At 44.1% G+C, this 16,453-nt stretch overlaps 1 protein-coding gene across 1 annotated transcript in view; it reads left to right on the plus strand.

Annotated features, from left to right (window-relative positions):
* Nucleotides 1–16,453, plus strand: part of LOC135556101 (cell migration-inducing and hyaluronan-binding protein-like) — a 94,441-nt gene that overhangs the window by 53,291 nt on the left and 24,697 nt on the right. The window contains 5 exon segments of the mRNA XM_064989022.1: nt 2,233–2,302; nt 2,895–3,023; nt 11,798–11,883; nt 13,488–13,619; nt 14,156–14,191. Coding sequence (XP_064845094.1) covers nt 2,233–2,302; nt 2,895–3,023; nt 11,798–11,883; nt 13,488–13,619; nt 14,156–14,191 — 453 coding nt within the window.

Raw genomic sequence — 16,453 nt, forward strand, 5'->3', positions numbered from 1 at the left:
CTAGGGTGACCAGTGAGCTGAGATAAGGCGAAGCTTTACCTAGCAAAGACTTATGGATGACCTGGAGCCAGTGGGTTTGGCGACGTATATGAAGCTAGGGCCAGCCAACGAGAGCATACAAGTCGAAATGGTGGGTAGTATATGGGGCTTTAGTGACAAATCGGATGGCACTGTGATTGACTGCATCCAATTCGCTGAGTAGAGTGTTGGAGGCTATTTTGTTAATGACATCGCCGAAGTCAAGGATCGGTAGGATGGTCAGTTTTACGAGGTATGTTTGGCAGCGTGAGTGAAGGATGCTTTGTTGCGAAGTAGGAAGCCGATTCTAGATGTCATTTTGGATTGGAGATGCTTAAAAATGTGTGTCTGGAAGGAGAGTTTACAGTCGAGCTAGACACCTAGGTATTTGTAGTTGTCCACATATTCTTTTGTAAATGTTTTACATTTTTTACCCCCTTTTCTCCCCAATTTCGTGGTATCCAATTGTTAGTAGTTACTATCTTGTCTCATCGCTAGAACTCCCATATGGGCTCGGGAGAGACGAAGGTCGAAAGCCATGCGTCCTCCGAAACACAACCCAACCAAGCCGCACTGCTTCTTAACACAGCGCACATCCAACCTGGAAGCCAGCCGCACCAATGTTGGAGGAAACACCGTGCCCCTGGCGACCTGGTTAGCGTGCACTGTGCCCGGTTCGCCACAGGAGTCGCTAGTGCACGGTGAGACAAGGATATCCCTACCGGCCAAACCCTCCCTAACCCAAACGACGCTAGGCCAATTATGCGTCGCCCCACGGACCTCCCGGTCGCGTCCGGCTGCGACAGAACCAGGGCGCGAACCCAGAGAGTCTCACAGCTAGTGATGCGATGCAGTGCCCTAGACCACTGCGCAACCCGGGAGGCCCTTTGTCCACATATTCTAAGTCAGAACCGTCCAGAGTGGTGATGCTGGCTGGGCGGGCAGGTGCAGGCAGCAATTGGTTGAAGAGCATGCATTTAGTTGTATGGAATTGAAGCTCGTTTGGAGGTTAGTTAACACAGTGTCCAAAGAAGGGCCAGAAGTATACAGAATGGTGTTGTCTGTGTAGAGGTGGATCAGAGAATCACCAGCTGCAAGAGCGACATCATTGATATATACAGATAAAAGAGTGGTCCCGAGAATTGAACCCTGTGGCACCCCCATAGAGACTGCCAGAGGTCCGGACATCAGGCCCTCCGATTTGACACACTGAACTCTGTCTGAGAAGTAGTTGGTGAACCAGGTGAGACAGTCATTTGAGAAACCAAGGCTGTCGAGGTGCTGCCTGAAGCGAGGAGTAGGACACAGGGATAATCAACAACTCTTGTTTTCTCTCCCTCCTCTCTCACGTTCTCTCTCTCCCTCCTCTCTCACGTTCTCTCTCTCTCTCTCTCCCTCCTCTCTCTCATGTTCTCTCTCTCTCACCCTCCTCTCTCACGTTCTCTCTCTCTCTCTCCCTCCTCTCTCTCACGTTCTCTCTCTCCCTCCTCTCTCACGTTCTCTCTCCCTCCTCTCTCACGTTCTCTCTCTCTCTCTCCCTCCTCTCTCTCACGTTCTCTCTCTCCCTCCTCTCTCACGTTCTCTCTCCCTCCTCTCTCACGTTCTCTCTCTCTCTCTCTCTCTCTCTCTCTCCCTCCTCTCTCTCATGTTCTCTCTCTCTCACCCTCCTCTCTCACGTTCTCTCTCTCTCCCTCCTCTCTCTCACGTTTCTCTCTCTCTCTCCCTCCTCTCTCTCACGTTCTCTCTCTCCCTCCTCTCTCACGTCTCTTCTCTCCCTCTCTCTCGTTCTCTCTCTCTCTCTCTCTCTCTCTCATGTTCTCTCTCTCTCACCCTCCTCTCTCACGTTCTCTCTCTCTCTCTCTCCCTCCTCTCTCTCACGTTCTCTCTCTCTCTCCCTCCTCTCTCTCACGTTCTCTCTCTCGCTCTCATGTTCTCTCTCTCTCAACCTCCTCTCTCACGTTCTTCTCTCTCGCTCTCTCTCCCTCCTTTCTCTCATGTTCTCTCTCTCACTCTCATGTTCTCTCTCTCACCCTCCTATCTCTCACATTCTCACTCTCTCTCCCTCCTCTCTCACATTCTTACTCTCTCACCCTCCTCTCTCTCACATTCTCACTCTCACCCTCCTCTCTCTCACATTCTCTTTCTCTCTCTCCCTCCTCTTTCTCACGTTCTCTCTCTCTTTTCCTTCCTCTTGTCTTTCCTTGTCTCTTCCAGTGCCACGTCCACCTTTTGGATTGCCAACCCCAATAACAACCTCATCAACTGTGCAGCAGCAGGCTCAGAGGTAAGTCTCTCTCTCTCCCTCTCTCTCTTTCTCTCTCCTTCTCTCTCTCTCCCCTGTCCTCTCTCTCTCCTCCCTCCTCCCTCCCCCCCTCTCTCTCTCTCTCTCTCTCTCTCTCTCTCTCTCTCTCTCTCTCCCCTGTCCTCTCTCTCTCCTCCCTCATCCCCCCTCACTCCCTCCCTCTCACTCCCTCCCTCTCTCTCTCTCTCTCTCTCTCTCTCCTCCCTCCCTCCATCCCTCCCTCACTCCCTCTCTCTCTCTCCCTTTTTCCCCTGTCCTCTCTCACTCAATTCAATTCAATTCAATGGGCTTTATTGGCATGGGAAACGTGTTAACATTGCCAAAGCACTCTATCCTCACTCTCTCCCTCTCGCTCTCCTTGTTCTCTTTCTCTCTCTCTCTCATTATCTGTCTCCCATTCACTTTTTCTATCTGTCCTTGTCTTCAGGTGTACAGTATGTATGTAGGCCTTATTACCCCAATGTCCAGTCTGATGAATTACTGTATATTCATTTGTTATGTATAGTATGGTGTGTGTGTGTGTGTGTTAATTCTTGCATGTGTTTGTTAACATTCTGTGTGTGTGTCCTTCAAGGAGACAGGTTTCTGGTTCCTCTTCCACCATGTGCCTACGGGAGCCTCTGAGGGCATGTACTCTCCTGGCCGCTCCGAACACACACCTATGGGCCAGTTCACCAACAATAGGGCCCACTCCAACTACAGGGTAGGACTTTATGTGTGTGTGTGAGTCTTAACAGCAAACATACAATAGAATAAAGGAAGTCATATTAACCAATCAGATATAAGCTAACTGCTCTTCCCTGTGTGTGTGTGTGTGTGTGTTAACCCAGTGTGTGAAGGTTAATTCGCGGTTTGGAGCATGTTAACGAGCATCTTCAGTTGATAATAAATCTCTATGTGGTCTGGTTAAGGCCCTTGTGGTCTGTGCACGCAACGCCTCTCTCTCTGTCATGTTCACACCCTTCTCTCTCTTTCTCTCTCTCTCTCTTTCTCTCCACCCTTTCTCTCTTTTTATCTCTTTCTCTCTTTCCACCCTTTCTCTTTCTTTCTCTCTCTCTCTCCATCCTTTTTCTCTTTCTCTCTCCTCTCTTTCTTTCTCTCTCTCTCCATCCTTTTTCTCTTTCTCTCTCTTTCTCTCTCTCTCTCCATCCTTTTTCTCTTTCTCTCTTTCCACCCTTTCTCTCTCTCTTTCTCTCTCTCCATCCTTTTTCTCTTTCTCTCTCTCTATCTTTCTTTCTCTCTCTCTCCATCCTTTTTCTCTTTCTCTCTCTTTCTCTCTCTCTCTCCATCCTTTTTCTCTTTCTCTCTATCTCCATCCGTTTTCTCTTTCTCTCTCTCTCTTTCTCTCTCTCTCCATCCTTTTTCTCTTTCTCTCTCTCTCCATCCGTTTTCTCTTTCTCTCTCTCTCTCTCTCTTTCTCTCTCTCTCTTTCTCTCTCTCTCCATCCTTTTTCTCTTTCTCTCGCTCACCACCTTTTTTGGATCTTGCTCTCTCTCCACCCTTTCTCTCTCTCTCCACCCTTTCTCCCTTTCTCTCTCTTTCTCTCCACCTTTCTCTCTCTTTCTCCATCCTTTTTCTCTCTCTCCACCCTTTCTTTCTCTCTCTCTCTCTTTCTCTCCACCCTTCCCTCTTTCTCTCGCTCTCTCTCACTCTCCCTCTCTCTACCCTTTCTCACTCGTACTCAATTCAATTCAATTCAATTCAAGGGCTTTATTGGCATGGGAAACATGTGTTAACATTGCCAAAGCAAGTAAGGTAGATAATATATAAAGTGAAATTAACAGTAGACATCACACATACAGAAATTTCAAAACAATAAAGACATTACAAATGTCATATTATATATATACAGTGATTTTACAATGTACAAATGGTAAAGGACACAAGATAAAATAAATAAGCATAGATATGGGTTGTATTTACAATGGTGCGTGTTCTTCACTGGTTGCCCTTTTCTCGTGGCAACAGGTCACAAATCTTGCTGCTCTGATGGCACACTGTGGAATTTCACCCAGTAGATATGGGAGTTTTTCCAAATTGGATTTGTTTTCGAATTCTTTGTGGATCTGTGTAATCTGAGGGAAATATGTCTCTCTAATATGGTCATACATTGGGCAGGAGGTTAGGAAGTGCAGCTCAGTTTCCACCTCATTTTGTGGGCAGTGAGCACATAGCCTTGAGAGCCATGTCTGCCTACGGCGGCCTTTCTCAATAGCAAGGCTATGCTCGCTGAGTCTGTACATAGTCAAAGCTTTCCTTAATCTTGGGTCAGTCACAGTGGTCAGGTATTCTGCCGCTGGGTACTCTCTGTTTAGGGCCAAATAGCATTCTAGTTTGCTCTGTTTTTTTGTTAATTCTTTCCAATGTGTCAAGTAATTATCTTTTTGTTTTCTCGTGATTTGGTTGGGTCTAATTGTGCTGCTGTCCTGGGGCTCTGTAGGGTGTGTTTTGTGAACAGAGCCCCAGGACCAGCTTGCTTAGGGGACTCTTCTCCACGTTCATCTCTCTGTAGGTGATGGCTTTGTTGTGGCAGGTTTGGGAATCGCTTCCTTTTAGGTGGTTATAGAGTTTAACAGCTCTTTTCTGAATTTTGGTAATTAGTGGGTATCGGCCTAATTCTGCTCTGCATGCATTATTTGGTGTTCTACGTTGTACACGGAGGATATTTTTGCAGAATTCTGCGTGCAGAGTCTCAATTTGGTGTTTGTCCCATTTTGTGAAGTCTTGGTTGGTGAGCGGACCCCAGACCTCACAACCATAAAGGGCAATGGGCTCTATGACTGATTCAAGTATTTTTAGCCAAATCCTAATTGGTATGTTGAAATTTATGTTCCTTTTGATGGCATAGATTTGTCATCATTAGTCATTTAGGTCAACATTGGATCATTCAGAGATCCTCACTGAACTTCTGGAGAGAGTTTTCTGCACTGAAAGTAAAGGGGCTGAATAATTTTGCACGCCCAATTTTCAGTTTTTGATTTGTTAAAAAAGTTTGAAATATCCAATAAATGTCGTTCCACTTCATGATTGTGTCCCACTTGTTGTTGATTCTTCACAAAAAAAAAACAGTTTTATATCTTTATGTTTGAAGCCTGAAATGTGGCAAAAGGTCGCAAAGTTCAAGGGGCCGAATACTTTCACAAGGCACTGTATATGTTGAAGAGGGTGGGGCTTAAGCTGCATCCCTGTCTAACCCCACGACCCTGTGTGAAGAAATTTGTGTGTTTTTTGCCAATTTTAACCGCACACTTGTTGTTTGTGTACATGGATTTTATGATGTCGTATGTTTTACCCCCAACACCACTTTCCATCAGTTTGTATAGCAGACCCTCATGCCAAATTGAGTCGAAGGCTTTTTTGAAATCAACAAAGCATGAGAAGACTTTGCCTTTGTTTTGGTTTGTTTGGTTGTCAATTATGAAGTGCAGGGTGAATACATGGTCTGTTGTACGATAATTTGGTAAAAAGCCAATTTGACATTTGCTCAGTACATTGTTTTCATTGAGGAAGTGTACGAGTCTGCTGTTAATGATAATGCAGAGGATTTTCCCAAGGTTACTGTTGACGCATATTCCATGGTAGTTATTGGGGTCAAATTTGTCTCCATTTTTGTGGATTGGGGTGATCAGTCCTTGGTTCCAAATATTGGGGAAGATGCCAGAGCTAAGGATGATGTTAAAGAGTTTTAGTATAGCCAATTGGAATTTGTTCAATGTAATTGGAGAATCCAGTGGGTTCTGGTAGTCTTTAATAGTTGATTCTAAGATCTGTATTTGATCATGTATATGTTTTTGCTCTTTATTCTTTGTTATAGAGCCAAAAAGATTGGAGAAGTGGTTTACCCATACATCTCCATTTTGGATAGATAATTCTTCGTGTTGTTGTTTGTTTAGTGTTTTCCAATTTTCCCAGAAGTGGCTAGAGTCTATGGATTCTTCAATTACATTGAGCTGATTTCTGACATGCTGTTCCTTCTTTTTCCGTAGTGTATTTCTGTATTGTTTTAGTGATTCACCATAGTGAAGGCGTAGACTCAGGTTTTCCGGGTCTCTATGTTTTTGGTTGGACAGGTTTCTCAATTTCTTTCTTAAATTTTTGCTTTCTTCATCAAACCATTTGTCATTGTTGTTCATTTTCTTCGGTTTTCTATTTGAGATTTTTAGATTTGATAGGGAAGCTGAGAGGTCAAATATACTGTTAAGATTTTCTACTGCCAAGTTTACACCTTCACTATTACAGTGGAACGTTTTACCCAGGAAATTGTCTAAAGGGGATTGAATTTGTTGTTGTTTTTTTGGTAGGTTTCCAAACTGCATTCCTTCCATCTATAGCATTTCTTAATTTTACTCAGTTCCTTTGGCTTTGATGCCTCATGATTGAGTATTGCTCTGTTTAAGTAGACTGTGATTTTGCTGTGGTCTGATAGGGGTGTCAGTGGGCTGACTGTGAACGCTCTGAGAGACTCTGGGTTGAGGTCAGTGATAAAGTAGTCTACAGTACTACTGTAGATTACAGTACTCTCTCACTTTCTCTCTCCACGCTTTCTCTCGCTCTCGCTCGCTCTCACTCCACCCTTTCTCTGTCTCTCTCTCTTTCTATCCACCCTTTCTCTCTCTCCACCCTTTCTATCTCTCTCTCTCTCTCTCTACCCTTTCTATCTCTCTCTCTCTCTCTATCTCTCTCCACCCTTTCTATCTCTCTCTCTCTCTCTCTCTCTCTCTCTCTCTCTCTCTCTCTCTCTCTCTCTCTGTCTGTTCCTAGCAGGGTGTGTTAATTGAAATATAACTAATGTCAAGCTGTTACCACAGCCTCCTTATGATAGAAGTAGATATACCAGCTTGTACACAAAGACACAGACGTACACACACCATCTTGTGCACACATAAAGAAGCCGACATTCACATACAAGTGTTTATGCGCACACACCCACACAAAGACATATGCACGCAACACGAAGACGCACACGCCTCGGCAAACACACACACACACACACACAAAGACATATGCACGCAACACGAAGACGCACACGCCTCGGCAAACACACACCCACACAAAGACATATGCACGCAACACGAAGACGCACACGCCTCGGCAAACACACACCCACACAAAGACATATGCACGCAACACGAAGACGCACATGCCTCGGCAAACACACACACACAGACACACAAAGACATATGCACTAACATGAAGACACACACGCCTCGGCAAACATACACACACACGCACACATGCACACACACACACACAGCAAGCACACACATGTAAAACAAAAGAAACACTGTTGCTGCATAAATCTGATAGATTTATTGGTGGGACTAACAAACAATAGGCTTACGTTTCTGATGAAGTTGATTCATGCCAAAACTATTGTCACGAACCGGCTCAAAGCCCGTAACAAAGGGAGACAACGTGGAGATAAGGAGTAACAAAATATATATTTATTAACTAAAGCAACTAAGGAAAATATACAATGTGTGTGTAATCAGTAATCAGTAGTGTAAGTGAGTGTTTTGCATGCATGAATGTGATAATGCAGGGTATTGAAAGGTGCCAATGCAAACAAACAAAAGGCCACCAAGAACCACAACACAATTACAATGGTGTCTGCATGGAGAGAGTCTCCTCCATGAATGTAGAAAGGTCTATTTATCCTGGGACACATGGCCCAGGTGAATTAGCTCCTCCCCAACTCCGGGCATCCTAATAAGGAAACAAGAACAAAGACAATACGGCAGACAGAGTGGGAGGGTCGTCACACTATTTTTGTTTGTCCTTCAATAAATATAGTTTTCCTTTATTATCCTGTATAGTCACTAGTTGAATTATCCTGGATAGTCACCAGTTGAATTATCCTGGATAGTCACTAGTTGAATTATCCTGGATAGTCACTAGTTGAATTATCCTGGATAGTCACTAGTTGAATTATCCTGGATAGTCACTAGTTGAATTATCCTGGATGGTCACCAGTTGAATTATCCTGGATAGTCACTAGTTGAATTATCCTGGATAGTCACCAGTTGAATTATCCTGGATAGTCACCAGTTGAATTATCCTGGATGGTCACCAGTTGAATTATCCTGGATGGTCACCAGTTGAATTATCCTGGATAGTCACCAGTTGAATTATCCTGGATGGTCACCAGTTGAATTATCCTGGATGGTCACCAGTTGAATTATCCTGGATAGTCACCAGTTGAATTATCCTGGATAGTCACCAGTTGAATTATCCTGGATAGTCACCAGTTGAATTATCCTGGATAGTCACCAGTTGAATTATCCTGGATAGTCACCAGTTGAATTATCCTGGATGGTCACCAGTTGAATTATCCTGGATGGTCACCAGTTGAATTATCCTGGATGGTCACTAGTTGAATTATCCTGGATAGTCACCAGTTGAATTATCCTGGATAGTCACCAGTTGAATTATCCTGGATAGTCACCAGTTGAATTATCCTGGATAGTCACCAGTTGAATTATCCTGGATAGTCACTAGTTGAATTATCCTGGATGGTCACCAGTTGAATTATCCTGGATAGTCACTAGTTGAATTATCCTGGATAGTCACAAGTTGAATTATCCTGGATAGTCACCAGTTGAATTATCCTGGATGGTCACCAGTTGAATTATCCTGGATGGTCACCAGTTGAATTATCCTGGATAGTCACTAGTTGAATTATCCTGGATAGTCACCAGTTGAATTATCCTGGATAGTCACCAGTTGAATTATCCTGGATAGTCACCAGTTGAATTATCCTGGATAGTCACTAGTTGAATTATCCTGGATAGTCACTAGTTGAATTATCCTGGATGGTCACCAGCTGAATTATCCTGGATAGTCACTAGTTGAATTATCCTGGATAGTCACCAGTTGAATTATCCTGGATGGTCACCAGTTGAATTATCCTGGATGGTCACTAGTTGAATTATCCTGGATAGTCACCAGTTGAATTATCCTGGATAGTCACTAGTTGAATTATCCTGGATAGTCACCAGTTGAATTATCCTGGATAGTCACCAGTTGAATTATCCTGGATAGTCACTAGTTGAATTATCCTGGATAGTCACCAGTTGAATTATCCTGGATAGTCACTAGTTGAATTATCCTGGATAGTCACTAGTTGAATTATCCTGGATGGTCACCAGTTGAATTATCCTGGATAGTCACTAGTTGAATTATCCTGGATAGTCACCAGTTGAATTATCCTGGATGGTCACCAGTTGAATTATCCTGGATAGTCACTAGTTGAATTATCCTGGATAGTCACCAGTTGAATTATCCTGGATAGTCACCAGTTGAATTATCCTGGATAGTCACCAGTTGAATTATCCTGGATAGTCACTAGTTGAATTATCCTGGATGGTCACCAGTTGAGTTATCCTGGATAGTCACCAGTTGAATTATCCTGGATAGTCACCAGTTGAATTATCCTGGATGGTCACCAGTTGAATTATCCTGGATGGTCACCAGTTGAATTATCCTGGATGGTCACCAGTTGAATTATCCTGGATGGTCACCAGTTGAATTATCCTGGATGGTCACCAGTTGAATTATCCTGGATAGTCACCAGTTGAATTAACCTGGATGGTCACCAGTTGAATTATCCTGGATGGTCACCAGTTGAATTATCCTGGATGGTCACCAGTTGAATTATCCTGGATAGTCACCAGTTGAATTATCCTGGATAGTCACTAGTTGAATTATCCTGGATGGTCACCAGTTGAATTATCCTGGATAGTCACTAGTTGAATTATACTGGATAGTCACCAGTTGAATTATCCTGGATAGTCACTAGTTGAATTATCCTGGATGGTCACCAGTTGAATTATCCTGGATAGGCACCAGTTGAATTATCCTGGATAGTCACTAGTTGAATTATCCTGGATGGTCACCAGTTGAATTATCCTGGATGGTCACCAGTTGAATTATCCTGGATGGTCACTAGTTGAATTATCCTGGATAGTCACCAGTTGAATTATCCTTGATAGTCACCAGTTGAATTATCCTGGATAGTCACCAGTTGAATTATCCTGGATAGTCACTGGTTGAATTATCCTGGATAGTTACTAGTTGAATTATCCTGGATGGTCACCAGTTGAATTATCCTGGATGGTCACCAGTTGAATTATCCTGGATGGTCACCAGTTGAATTATCCTGGATAGTCACTAGTTGAATTATCCTGGATAGTCACCAGTTGAATTATCCTGGATAGTCACCAGTTGAATTATCCTGGATAGTCACTAGTTGAATTATCCTGGATAGTCACTAGTTGAATTATCCTGGATAGTCACCAGTTGAATTATCCTGGATAGTCACTAGTTGAATTATCCTGGATAGTCACCAGTTGAATTATCCTGGATAGTCACCAGTTGAATTATCCTGGATAGTCACTAGTTGAATTATCCTGGATAGTCACCAGTTGAATTATCCTGGGGTAAGGAATGATTTGGGAATTTTCAAGTCCCTCAGTCGAGCACTGGATCCCTCTTTTTTCATTTTAAGCTAAATATGTGTGTCAGTGTGTGTCTATTGGTTCAGGAGGAACTGGGGGAGGGAGTGGGAGAAGGAAAGAGAGGGAGGGGAAGGAAGGAGAGAGAGGGAAGGGGAGGGAGAGGGAGAGGGAGAGGGAGAGAGAGGGAGAGAGAGGGAGAGAGAGGGAGAGGGAGGGAGAGGGAGAGGGAGAGGGAGAGGGAGAGGGAGAGGGAGAGGGAGGGAGAGGGAGAAGGAAAGAGAGGAAGGGAAGGAAGGAGAGAGAGGGAAGGGGAGGGAGAGGGAGAGGGAGAGGGAGGGAGAGGGAGAAGGAAAGAGAGGAAGGGAAGGAAGGAGAGAGAGCGGGAGAGGGAGGGAGAGGGAGAAGGAAAGAGAGGAAGGGGAAGGAAGGAGCGAGAGAGGGAGAGAGAGAGGGAGGGAGGGGGAGAGGGAGGGAGAGGGAGAGACGGAGAAGGAGGGAGAGGGAGGGAGAGGGAGAAGGAAAGAGAGGGAGGGGAAGGAAGGAGAGAGAGAGAGAGGGAGAGGGAGAGAGGGAGAGGAGAGGGAGAGAGAGGGAGAGGGAGGGAGGGAGAGGGAGAGGGAGGGAGAGGGAGAAGGAAAGAGAGGGAGGGGAAGGAAGGAGAGGGAGAGGGAGGGGGGGAGGGAGAGGGAGAAGGAAAGAGAGGGAGAAGGAAAGAGAGGGAGGGGAAGGAAGGAAGGAGAGAGAGGGAGAGAGGGAGGAGAGGCAGAGGGAGAGAGGAAGAGACAGACAGAGATAGACCTTGGAGGCTGTTGTGTTGTTGCTAGTGGCGACTCAGATGTTCGGTCCCAATGGTACCCTATTCTCCACATACAGTAGTGCACTACTTTTGACCAGGGCCAGGGCTGTACTATGTAGGGAATAGGGTGCATTGTGGGAATCACCTTCAAAGCTATCTGTTGTTCATATCTGTTGGCTGATAGCTGGCTCCATGAAGTGTTCATGTAATGTATGCACTGTGCAGGCTGGGATGATCCTAGACAACGGTGTGAAGACCACACAGGCCAACGACAAGGACAAGAGACCCTTCCTTTCTCTAGTGGGAGCAAGGTCAGTGTCTCACCACACACACACACACACACACACACACACACACACACACACACACACACACACACACACACACACACACACACACACACACACACACACACACACACACAGACACAGACACAGACACAGACACAGACACACAGACACACAGGTTGGTAGTGGATGCAGAGAGACTGGGTGAGGGATAGTAGTTTAGATTTTTTTTTTCATTTTATTATTTAACCCTGCCCTGTGGGACTCCTAATCACGGCTGGTTGTGATACAGCCTTGAATCAAACCAGGGTCTGTAGTGACGCCTCTAGCACTGAGATGCAGTGCCTTAGACCACTGCGTCACTCGGGAGCCAGTAAAGCAGACCTCTTTCAGACACATATGTCAAAGACTTTCAAATACATTGTTTGCCTATAACAATGCAATCAATTGAATCATCCTAAAAGTCCAAGTGCACCTCAAGCAGAGTATTTGACCCCAGTCTGCAGACCCAGTCCCCCAGGCTTCATACAGCACGTTGGTTAACATCTGAGCAGTGAATAATGCATAGCAGAGATGTCTGCATGAATGACCGTGATGTTTGACATACTTTACACAAACCCTTGATTCAAAACAAGTTTCTGACTGGTTTATTTGTTGATACACTGTATGTTCTGTTTACCCCACATTACTAATCACATTATATGACTTTATTACGCTTCATTTTTTTGTTATAGTTTAGTTATTTGATTTAGTTCTGCATGAATTAGAGTGGCGACTGCCTTGGATTCTAAGCTGTTTAAAGGAACAATGGGTAGTTATGGGCAGGGCAGACCAGTGGAGCTAATTTTTCTCTATCTTTCTCTCTCGCTCTCTTTCTCTCTCGCTCTCTTTCTCTCTCGCTCTCTTTCTCACTCTCTCTCAATCACTCTCTCTCAATCACTCTCTCTCTCGATCTCTTTCTCTCTCTCTCTCTTCTCCTCTCCTCTCTATCTTCTCTCTCGCTCTCTTTCTCACTCTCTCTCAATCACTCTCTCTATCGATCTCTTTCTCACTCTCTCTCAATCACTCTCTCTCACTCTCTCTTTCTCTCTCTCTTCTCTCCTCTCCTCTCTATCGTCTCTCTTTCTCTCTTCTCTCCTTTCCTCTCTATCTTCTCTCTTTCTCTCTCTCTTCTCTCCTTTCCTCTCTATCTTCTCTCTTTCTCTCTCTCTTCTCTCCTTTCCTCTCTATCTTCTCTCTTTCTCTCTCTCTTCTCTCCTCTCCTCTCGATCTTCTCTCTCTCTCTCGCTCTCTTTCTCACTCTCTCTCAATCACTCTCTCTCACTCTCTTTCTCTCTCTCTTCTCTCCTCTTCTCTCTATCGTCTCTCTTTCTCTCTTCTCTCCTTTCCTCTCTATCTTCTCTCTTTCTCTCTCTCTTCTCTCCTTTCCTCTCTATCTTCTCTCTTTCTCTCTCTCTTCTCTCCTTTCCTCTCTATCTTCTCTCTTTCTCTCTCTCTTCTCTCCTCTCCTCTCTATCTTCTCTCTCTCGCTCTCTTTCTCACTCTCTCTCAATCACTCTCTCTCGCTCTCTTTCTCACTCTCTCTCTCTCTCTCTCTCTCTCTCTCTCTCTCTTCTCTCTGTCTTTAGATATGGACCCCACCAGGATGCGGATCCCTTCAAGCCCCGTGTCCCAGCTCTCATCCACCATTTTGTGGCCTACAAGAACCAGGACCACGGAGCCTGGCTGAGGGGAGGAGATGTCTGGCTGGACGACTGCCAGTGAGTAGACGGAGGGAAGGAGCGAGCGGTAGAGTGGGAGGGAGGAATTGAGCGATAGGTGGATTGTAACAAATAACATATTTAGCTGTAACCTACCTTAACAAATATACACAATCACGCCTCTGAAAAATGGCTACATTTTGACTAGCTTGTATTTCTCTAACCTCCCTCTCAGTCCTATGGTGCTGACACCCCAATTATCATGCTTACCTCTAGGCTTCTACTGCCAGGTCTAGCACTCAACACAGCAGTAACTGTCAGAAACATCCCCTAGCATTTACACTGAATCCTCTATTGTTTTTCTCACCTTCAGTCTGTTGCTGCTTTGCATCCTCGCCAACATTTCCAATGTCAACCCTTATCCTTGGAGTTTTAGACAAACAGTGTGTGAATAGCCACACACACACACACACACACACACACACACACACAAACTGTTGACATGCAGAAACAGATAATGTCTGTGTAATATTCTCATTCTAATATTCCGTCTACTATGTGATTGGCTCCAACAACTGTTTCTGTCTCTCCCTCAGATTTGCTGATAATGGAATTGGCCTAACACTGGCTAGGTAAGTCATTAATGTTAATAACATCGTGTGTGTGTGTGTGTGTGTGTGTGTGTGTGTGTGTGTGTGTGTGTGTGTGTGTGTGTGTGTGTGTGTGTGTGTGTGTGTGTGTGTGTGTGTGTGTGTGTGTGTGTGTGTGTGTGTGTGTGTGTGTGTGTGTGTGTGTGTGTGTGTGTGTGTGTGGTATAAGCAGCTCTAGGTAATGAGTGAGAATTGTCACAGCAGTGTTCACAACAACTGTGTGTGCGCGTGCCTTCGTGCGGCCTGCATGTGTGGTTCATGTTTGTATTTACGGGTGACTGCAGAAGACCCCGTTGCAGTAATTGGAAAACACCTTATATGGTCGCCTGCTTATGATGCAGTGGGAAAGAAAGACTTTGAAAGAGTGTGAAAGTAATTTGGGAGTGTGAAAGTGGCATCTCTAGGTATATGGGCCTGGGCATGGTTTGTAGCTGGTTTCAGAAACCAGGTCACACTCTCAGAGAGAGACACACTGGCACAGACTCACGCACTTTTACACTATCTCTTGGCCACACATTCGTTTTAGCTTTCCTTGCCACACAAACTCTCTGACACTCACTCACTCACTCACTCACTCACTCACTCACTCACTCACTCACTCACTCACTCACTCACTCACTCACTCACTCACACACACACTCACACACTCACACACACACACACACACACACACACACACACACACACACACACACACACACACACACACACACACACACACACACACACACACACACACACACACACACACACACACACACACACACACACACACACACACACACACACACACACACACACACACACACACATACACACAGACACATTTGTTTTACTGTCCTTGTGGAGACCAAACAATTGATTCCTATTCAAAATCCTATTTCGCTAACCCCTAACCCTTAACCTAACCTTAACCCTAAACTTAACCCTAATTCTAACCCTACCCTAATTTTAACCCTAAACCTAACCCCTAACCCTTAACCTAACCTTAACCCTAAACTTAACCCTAATTCTAACCCTACCCTAATTTTAACCCTAAACCTAACCCCTAACCCTTAACCTAACCTTAACCCTAAACTTAACCTCTAACCCTAATTTTTCTAACCCTACCCTAATTTTAACCCTAAACCTAACCCCTAAGCCTTAACCTAACCTTAACCCTAAACTTAACCCTAATTCTAACCCTACCCTAATTTTAACCCTAAACTTAACCCCTAACCTTAACCTTAACCCCTAACCTAATTTTAACCCTAAACTTTAACCCTAATTCTAACCCTAACCCTAATTTGAACCCTAAACCTAACCCCTAAGCCTTAACCTAACCTTAACCCTAATTCTAAACCTAATTTTAACCCTAAACTTGACCCTAATTCTAACCCTACCCTAATTTGAACCCTTTTAACCTAACCTTAAAACTTAACCCTAATTCTAACCCTACCCTAATTTTAACCCTAAACTTAACCCTAATTCTAACCCTACCCTAATTTGAACCCTAAACCTAACCCCTAAGCCTTAACCTAACCTTAACCCTAATTCTAACCCTACCCTAATTTTAACCCTAAACTTAACCCTAATTCTAACCCTACCCTAATTTTAACCCTAAACTTAACCCTAATTCTAACCCTACCCTAATTTTAACCCTAAACCTAACCCCTAAGCCTAAAGCAGACATTTTCCTTGTGGGGAATTGTCCTTGTTTTACTTTAGTAAAACCAAAAACACACACAAAAGTGTTAACTTTGGCATCTATTTTAGATTTGGTTTTATGTTTAGTCTTAAAATACCTTTTAGTCACATTTTAGTCATTTCATTCTTCATTAGTTTTAGTTATTATCAGTCGTCTAAAACTCTGGACAGTTTTAGTCACAGCCATTTTAGTCACATAATAGAAAAAATAATCTATAAAAGAATGAATATTTAAGCTACTTCTAACTTCCATCATGTACTCATTCAGATAGCCTTGTCCAACTAGACCTACGATCCCCTCGTATACCTTAGCTGGCAACATTTATATTGTGACAGATTGTAACCAATGCCTGACATAATTCATCATAGAGGATATAAAGCCTTGGCGAGATGTTCAATCATTTACGGCTCTGATTTTCTCCACATCATAACCATCAAGGGGGGTAAATAAAAGCATTTTCTTTAGAAAGGGGAGAATTTGACCTCTCCAAAGATGTCAGAACTATAACTGTACTCCTAACATTCAAGAAATAGCATTTGTTTTCCCCATAGGAAAAC

This window comes from Oncorhynchus masou, chromosome 2 (assembly GCF_036934945.1).
Source record: "Oncorhynchus masou masou isolate Uvic2021 chromosome 2, UVic_Omas_1.1, whole genome shotgun sequence".
NCBI classification, from domain to species: domain Eukaryota; kingdom Metazoa; phylum Chordata; class Actinopteri; order Salmoniformes; family Salmonidae; genus Oncorhynchus; species Oncorhynchus masou.